Consider the following 9,011-nt stretch of genomic DNA (forward strand, 5'->3'; position numbering starts at 1 on the left):
TTAGGAAGCACCTGGGTGGCTCAATTGGTTAAGCGTCCAACTGTTGATTTTGCCTGAGGTCATAATCTCACAGTTTGTTAGTTCGAGCCCCACATCAGGGTGAGCACTGACAGTGCGAAGCCTGCTTGGGATTCTCTCTCTCCCTCTCTCTCTCTTTCTGCCCCTCCCCAACTTTTCCGTGCTCTCTCTCTCTCCCTCAAATAAATAAATAAACTTAGAAAAATCTAGCTCAGGTTAGAGTTAAAATTATTTTAATATTAAAAATTTTTATCATGTTAAAATTTTACAAAGGAAGACAATATTAGTTAGATTTTTGCTTTTCAGGGTTTACAAAGGGAGAAAAAGGTTTTGTTTGTTTGTTTGTTTGGTTGGTTGGTTGGTTGGTTGGTTGGTTTTTTGTTCATCTCTCTCTGGGCCAAAAAGGGTGTGTTTATAACTCATTAGCTATTGGTCTCCATAAGACTGAATGCTATTTTTTTATATTCTGATGACCAAATAAACCCTAGGGTAATCTAGTTATCCATATTAGTTAGTACCAATTTAGAAATCATGAATTTCACTTTCTTTTTATAAAGCCTATTTATTCTCATATTACATGAATTAGATGAATGTGGAGTGAACGCACAGTTGGATAAATCATTAAACAGCCAAGCACTCTGTGTCCCACACTGTATTCGGTGCTGGAGATATAAAAATGAGTAACTCCTACCATTAACGAGCTCAAAATCCCATATTGCACTAAAGGGGCACAGGTTTAGTGATTACGTACATACAAGGTAGAGGTGGGGCATGAGAAGCAAGGAGTCACTTCTGTCACTTTGAAGGGAGGCTGGTGGTGTGACGGAGAGGCTTCCAGGAGGAGATGATAATGCCGGTAATTCCTATACAATTTACTTCTTTTTTTAATTTTTTTAATGTTTATTTTTGAGAGAGAGACAGAGTGTGACCAGGGGAGGGGCACAGAGAGAGGGAGACACAGAATCTGAAGCAGGCTCTAGGCTCTGACCCGTCAGCTTAGAGCCCAAAACAGGGCTCGAACTCACAAACCTCGAGATCATGACCTGAGCCCGAGTTGGACGCTCAACTGAGTGAGCCACCCAGGCGCCCCCCCAATTTACTTCTTCTAAGTGTTACCCATTACTCTCTTTTACTGTACATACAATTACTTGATTCTTTGTGGCATAGTTTGTTTTTGCAATCTTTCCTACAAAACTTATTTAGTGGATCAGATTCTTTTTTAGGAATCCTGAGGGGTTGCTCAGTCTTAATACGTTTAGGTCTCCCTCCTGATTCCCATAGCAGGCCTGCTTTAAGGCAGCCTCAGGAATTTGCTGTTGTTGTTGTTGTTGTTATTGTTGTTGTTGTTGTTGTTGCTGTGTGTGTTGTTTGCTCATTCTGATTTACTCTTTCTGGATTGAATCCTGTAATTCCAGAACTACTCTAGAGCAAACGTAGACCATTGCTATTCTTAGGCATCTGTAACAGATAATCTATGTTTGGTAACTGACTTAAAATATTAAATAAGCCCTATTTCAAATGGGGTTTTCTAGATTGTATTGAACATGGGTACTGAAATGCAATTGACTATCTTATTGGTTAAGTGCTTATAGCCTTTTTAATTAATATTCAGTACTCTCATGGCAAATGAATTATAATTGTATTATTTATTCCTATGAGTTCACATTTTTAAAAAATTCCCCTCATAGCATACATGTACCCGTCACCCAATAAGTACTTAATATTTAAATAAATAAAGCTGCTTGTTTTCTCTAAATCTTGACTGTGGAATGTTCTCAGACTGGTCTGAGATAATACAAAGCCATTATCCACGATGTCTTCATAAAGGATTAAAATGAAAGTATTTTTATCTCCTTTACCCATCACACCCACAGTGTGAAGGACTACTTTGAAGAAAACATCACTTCTTCATAAAATTGTAAAAATCCATAGCTGACTGATATTAATTATTTATATCCTGAATCTATTTACATTAAAATAAATAAATGTGTGTATTATCTCTATATACATGTACATATATACACACAAAGAAAAAGAAATAGTTGATGATTTTATAACCTCTTAATAAATTTAAATTGACCAACTTCTTTGTTTTCAGTTTATATTAAAATATCATAGGACTTTATTTAAATTGACCAACTTCTTTGTTTTCAATTTATATGAAAACATTTATTTAAATTGACCAACTTCTTTGTTTTCAGTTTATATTAAAACATCGTAGGACTTTGTGGACTTGCGTTTTTTCTTTAACTAAAATCACGTCAAATATAACAGGGTTCTGTCTAATGTAGTCAATATAACTCAAGGCTACATCGTCTAAGTGCCATCGGGGAACTGCAGTATCAATCGACTCATGTTTTTACTGTAGCACATCCTTCCGTTTCAGATGACATGGGGTTTTGTGAGCCAGGTTAACTGAGTAGAGTAGGATATGGGTTTTCTCAGGTTGTCTTTACTCAGGATATCATACAAAGCCGAGACCTCACTGTAAGCTGGAGGAAAAGTTCTTGCATTTGGAGAAAATTATATGCTCCCTGGAACTGTATTCAGTTGTAGTGATTTCCTTGAAACATACAAAATGTACTAGGTATTCATTTTGACTGAGCTCACTGTATAACTTCATTTTTAAAAACAAGAGTGAAAACCAGACAAACATCAGTATGACCACAGTATTTTCCTTTAATTTTTAGTTCACTGCAGATTTTCTTGAGAGACAAAGTTAGTCTTTATGAAGAGTGCTAACATAAGCAAACCCTTCCCTTCTGATCTCATAAGATTGGAAAAATCTTTTATAATCTTTAAATATTTTTCTAGTTCGATGTAAATCTTTAAATGAAGCTCACTCAGGCATTGAGTAGAATTTGAATCATGCTTTATTTGCTGCTAAAAATCACCTTTAGATTTCTGCTTATGTTAAGGAAATATGCCCCCCTCCACATACACCACCACTGATATTTATCAAGAAAGAAAAAAAATTGAATGACTGAAGTAAAATATTCCAGAATACAGTCTGCAAAGTTTTTTGACCTTCTCACTCTTTTTCCTGAGACTTCTGTTTAGTCCCAGAATATGGTGAATGTTTCTGAATCTTCATTACTTAAAAAAAAATTTTTGGAGTTTTCTTATAAAACTTGAGGGAAATTGAAGAGGTAAAACTTTTTCCTTCTTACAATGTTTTTCCCTCCAAATAAATATAGTTTTACACTTCATATAACATACCTCTAAGGAGCCCCATATTAGATTCAGTCTAGCAGACCTTTATTTATTTATTGAGTGCCCTCCTATGTGCATTCCTTTCAGTATGCATACTTGGCCTGGTCAGTCTCATCCACTTTATCTTGACAACTTCTGAACTCATGTCTGTCATTCCAGCCTCTCCCCTTAGCCGAAAACGGATGTATCTAACTTGCTTCGTATTACCCACTTATCTGTGGGCATATCAAGTACCGTAACCTGAACAATGATGAGTAGCATCTGAACAAGAACTTGAACATGGTTTGGGTGAGGGCAGAGTATAGACAAGGCATTCTAGTCTGGAAGAAAACGATTCAGGGGTAGTAAAGCATATGGCAAGATGATCTCGCCTTTGCCTTGCAGTTCTGTAAACCGCATGTTTCCCTTTTATTGTGGTAAAATAAGCGTCATAAAATTGACCATTGTAACCATCTCAAGCCTACAGCTCAGTGGCAGTGAATATATTCATACTGCTTTGCAACCATCACCACCATCCATGTCCAGAACTTTGTCACCTCCCTCAATTGAAACCCTGTACACATTAGGGCCACTCCTGGGTGGCCCAGTTGGTTAAGCATCTGACTTTCGCTCGGATCATGATCTCACAGTGTGTGAGTTTGAGACCCACATCAGGTTCTCTGCTGTCAGCACAGGGTCTGCTTTGGATCCTCTGTTCCCCTCTGTCTCAGCCTCCTCTCTCTCTCACTCTCCTCTAAATAAACAAATAAACTTTGAAAAAAAAAAGAAACTACATATTAAACTGTTAACTCCCCATTGTCTCCTCACTACAGTCCTTGGTAACCACCATCTACTTTCTGTCTCTATGACTTTGACAACTACAAGTTCCTCACTTAAGTGGATTCAGACAGCATTTGTCCTTCGGTGACTTCTTCCTGCTTTGGCCAAGTGTCTGTTTAGCACCAAACAATGGGGTTCAATGGCCTCATGGGGTGACACATTTGATACTGTAGACACAGGTAATTTGTTAACACTAGGCTTCCAGTTCTCCCCGCAAATAGTACAAGTCTGGAGCACTTACTCTCTAGGAGTTCTGAATGTTGGAACAGAGAGCCATTTCCTAACTCCTGGCCACCCATGTTGATGCAGGACTTTAAATTTACTCCTCCAACCCGTTGTTAAAATGTGTGGATCGTTTTGTAAGTGGAGAAGTGGACTCTTTCCTTCAGGGACTTCCTGTACTTCAATATGCCGGATGTACCGTTATGGTTTACAGTCCCTGGCTCTTTGGGAATTTTAAACCAGTATGTAGATATCATCTCAGCCTTGTAAATTATTTAAAAGCAAGCCAAACATACTTATTTGCATTCTCCAACACAAACATCTTTTCACAGAAATCAAACATTAGAAGTTGTAGTCCTCCAAAAGAATACAAGCATAGAGTCTAGGGTTTTGGGGGTTTTTTTCTTTTTGGTTTTGTATTGTTTGTGATTGGTGTTTTCATTGAGCCCTGCTGTGGACAAGAAACCTGTAAGAAGAGCCTCTGTGGGCGAAGCTTCCTTGAGCAGGGAAGAGCCCCCACCAGGCCACTCAGGCCTTGCTTCAGTCTTGAGTCTTTTCAGTCTTCTGAAGGTCCAAACCTATGGCCACCCCCAACTGAGGCTTGTCTCCAGAAGTGGTAATCAGAAGGAAGCAGGCAGAAAATCTCTCTGGTGGCTCTGGTTCCTTCCAAGCCCAGGTACCACAAAACAGCTCACTTGCTAGGAAGAATGCTGCTTTTCAGATCTGGAAGTTGCTTAGTCATACCTTTAATAACATTTTAAGCTTTCTATGACTACTGCTTAGTGAGGAACAGATCATTGGTAAGTTTCTGTTTTGGAATCGGTACCCCCAAAAGGGATACACATTATTTTAAACCTGGAAAACAGATGCTTTCATTCATGTGGAAATACAAAACAAATAAGCATCTGATAATAAGATCTTTTCATTTTTCTTTTAAATATCAGGTGAATGGGAAGCATTCTGAATTCTTAAGGTAGATTGTAGTACTTATTAGAAACAATCTTGTGGCAAAAGAAAAATTTCTTAGGCCATGCGCTGCTGTGAGAGTCACTTTTTTCTTCTCTTGACAAAAATATAAAGACACGTCAGGCTTATAATTCTCAGGTTCCAAGTGCCTAATTTCTATACATAAAAACAAGTTATGTGAACCACTTCTAGAACTCCATTCCCCTCCCTGCTGTTATGGGGGCATATTTGTTCTCTTTTCCTACCGTGGACACTGGTGCTAGTGAAGACTCTCAGCTCTCTCTTCAGTTCAGGCTATGATCGGAGAGGAGATATCAAGACTGGGGGCTGGGGAAGGTACATCGTTCACCTCTCTATCTCACGTGTCCTACATGGTGTCAGCATTCAGAAAGAAAGGAGGAATCCCTAAATCTCAATTTACCTGAGCACTTCCTCCGCAGCCCCTAACATTAGGCCACCTCCCCACCCACCGTCACGTTACTGGGGGCCATTCTCTGCCAGGATAAGGCCCCAGCCTCATGGAGACACGTGGACACTTTGAATGGAACTCCTGAGTACTTCTTAGCGATTTTAGAGTTTCATGGCGACCGGCAGTAGCTCGAGAATCTTCATCCCACAGCTGGGGCCGTAAAGGTGAAAAATGTGTTCCTGGCATCGCAGGGTGAAGCACAACACTGAGTGTGTTGCCTCCAGAAACATTGTTATGATATAAATAGTGGTTTGTTTCTCTGGCACTCCTCATGCTGTACCATGGATACTTCCGTGTTAAACTGCCTTTGGGGGGGGGGTTACCCCAGGAACCTAGACATTATTTTTATGGGAAAATGCTTGCTTTCCAAATTCTAAACATCTTACTTAAAATGGACTTTTAGGACACAAGCCACTCACAACTTGGCTACTTGCCAGTATAGTAAAATCAACTGTTCCACTTACAGCCAATACTGTGGTGCCACAAAAATTCAGAGACTACCACTCATGAAATGATATGGGGAGAGAAGTGTCCCTAGTATTTCAAGCTAGAGCTGAAAGGAAAAGATTCAATGGTTTATTCTGATTTGTATCTGATAGAGCTGAAGGGTGTCTGTGTGCATGTGTGTGTACACCTGATTTGAAGTCTATAGATATGTACTCCCCCTATGAGCCCCATTTCTTCTTGGACAATTTACACTGACGTACATTCCACCTGGAGTAGAATGCTCTGTAGGCCACACACTCCCTTTTTCTTACACATTTACCTCAGCAGTGGGACGGGGTGGGGTGCAGAGGGAGAAGGACATTTCTTTCTAAGCTCCACCTGAGTACCAAAAATGCCCATTAGTCGTGGCTAATGAAAGTGGCAAAGCACATGCAAACAAAAGCCAAAAACTGAAACAAGACAAAATATCTAGTGTCCTCAAACTCTAAAATCACATGGGAAGAACTCAGAAGCCCCATTTAAAATTTCGACAAATCTTGGGGCGCCTGGGTGGCTCACTCAGTTAAGCATCCAACTTCAGCTCAGGTCATGATCTCGCAGTTCATAGGTTTGAACCCCACGTGAGGCCTTGCGCTGGCAGCGCAGAGTCTGCTTGGGGTTCTCTCCCTCTCACTCTCTGCCCCTTTCACACTTCTGCTCTCTCTGTCTCAAAATGAATAAACTTTAAAATATCTACAGGTCTCCACATACCCCCTCACTCTTTTATGTAACTATCTTTTCTTTTGGTATCATTCTAAATGATTTAAGGCCGGGCGCCAGTCGATTGAGCGACCGGCTTCAGCTCAGGGCATGATCTCACGGTTCGTGGGTTCGAGCCCAGCATCAGGCTCTGTGCTGACAGCTAGCTCAGAGCCTGGAGCCTGCTTCCGATTCTGGGTCTCCCTCTCTCTCTGCCCCTCCCCTGCTCACTCTCAGTCTCTCTCAAAATAAAGACAAAACAATTTAAAAAACAAACAGACAAAATGATTTAAGGCTATGGTTTATCTTTTCTGGGTTTTATAAAAATTGTTCAACAATTTAAAAATCAGTATTTATTTAGCTAATCACAGGATAAATAGGTTGGGAGAAAGGTCAAGACTCAGAAATTTTATTTGTGACATTCTGTGGGAAAATATATTCTGGGTTTCAAAGAACTAACACATTTTTTAAGTTTATTTTATTTCATTTTATTTTTTATATAAAACAAGCATTTTATTTATTTATTTATTTATTTATTTATTTTGCTTTTATAGTTTGTTGTCAAGTTGGTTTCCATGTAACACCCAGTGCTCATTCCGACAAGTGCCCCCCTCCATGCCCATCTCCTCCCTTCCCCTTTCCCCTCCCCCATCAGCCCTCACATTGTTCTCAGGATTCAAGAGTCTCTCATGGTTTGCCCCGTCTCTCCCCAACTATTTTTCCCCCTTCCCCTCCCCCATAGTCCTTTGCTAATCAAACAACTAATCTTAAACTTGTATTTTAAAACCAGTACATTAGTATGTTAGATTTAACATTTTGTGCCTGTATGTTATTTGGCTCAGTCTTGTAATGATTAAATTATTTTATGACTTTTACAGGGTTCAAAATTATGGATAATAATGGAATACCTGGGTGGTGGTTCAGCACTGGATCTTGTGAGTATTTTTAAATAATTAAACACCTAACCTTCTGTACTTTAACCTTTCTTTTTAATTAGAGTAAGCAGTGACTTTTGGGCAAGCTGAGCAGTTGCTTTAGATAATGCATTCAAATTAAGCTTTCTATTCAGGACTATATAGACTGAGCTGTCTTGCAGGATTGGGCATATTGCTGACATTTTTAGAGTATATATGAAATGCAAATAGCTTAATGAAATAAAGCTCCGCAAATTAGGACGATGTGTGACAGTTGCTATCAGTTTAGAATTTTACTTTGCAGGTGTTTCCCTGAAAAGATTGAATGGTCTTGGATTTTTAAAATATGTATTACAGATCAGTGTCACTAAAACTGGTTCTTGGGATCTTGGAAGGGCTACAGCCATTTTAGTGGGCAAAGAGCAGGACACCAAAATCCTGTAGTGAGCAGAAAAAGTGCCGCCCAATGAAGATGGGAACACACACAAAATCCCTTTGAGAAACATTGGTTGTTTTCCCCAAGTTGGTGTGATTCTATCACTGCTGTTTTCTTCTCCCTTTTAAATCTTTATTACTATGGCATTGTATTTAAAATGCGGTATGAACTACTAGAGGCAACTTGGTGTAGTAGAGATGGCCACTTGGCCGGCCTATGAGAGTGTGGGGTGTTGGGGCCATCTGTCGTCATAATGGAATCTGTGACTGTGAACCAGGCACATACATTTCTTACATTTGGATATCCTATAAAACAAAGAAGTTGCACAAAGTTATTTCTGTCTTCCATCTTGAAAAAAATATATACATATATATATTTTTTATTATTTGAGACAGAGAGAATGTAAAACAGGCTCTATGCTCAGCCCAGAGCCTGATGCAGGCCTCAATCCCATGACCCCGGGATCATGATCTGAGCCGAATTCCATTTGGGCGTTCAACCGACTGATCCATCCAGGCACCACTCCATCTTGAATATTGTATGACTTATATTGTTTTAGCAACGTCCTGCTTTAGAAATGATAGAGTATGCTGTTTCTAAAAATAAAGTCTTTTGATGATTAAGATCATCAAGTAATATTTTAACTCTTTTTTTTATAATAGTTTATTGTCAAGTTAGTTTCCATATAACACCCAGTGCTTCTCCCCACAAGTGCCCCCCACCATGACCATCACCCCCTCCCCTCCCCTCCCCTTTCAGTCCATGGTTC

General features: G+C 39.5%; 1 protein-coding gene across 4 annotated transcripts in view; it reads left to right on the forward strand.

Moving 5' to 3' along the window:
- STK26 (serine/threonine kinase 26) overlaps nt 1–9,011 on the forward strand; it is a 54,626-nt gene that overhangs the window by 32,864 nt on the left and 12,751 nt on the right. For all 4 annotated transcript variants that reach the window (XM_029930335.1, XM_029930332.1, XM_029930333.1 and 1 more), the window contains exon 4: nt 7,771–7,827. In XM_029930335.1, the coding sequence (XP_029786195.1) occupies nt 7,771–7,827 (57 nt within the window). The remainder of the gene's footprint in view (nt 1–7,770; nt 7,828–9,011) is intronic.

Source organism: Suricata suricatta, chromosome X (genome assembly GCF_006229205.1).
Source record: "Suricata suricatta isolate VVHF042 chromosome X, meerkat_22Aug2017_6uvM2_HiC, whole genome shotgun sequence".
Taxonomy (NCBI): Eukaryota; Metazoa; Chordata; class Mammalia; order Carnivora; family Herpestidae; genus Suricata; species Suricata suricatta.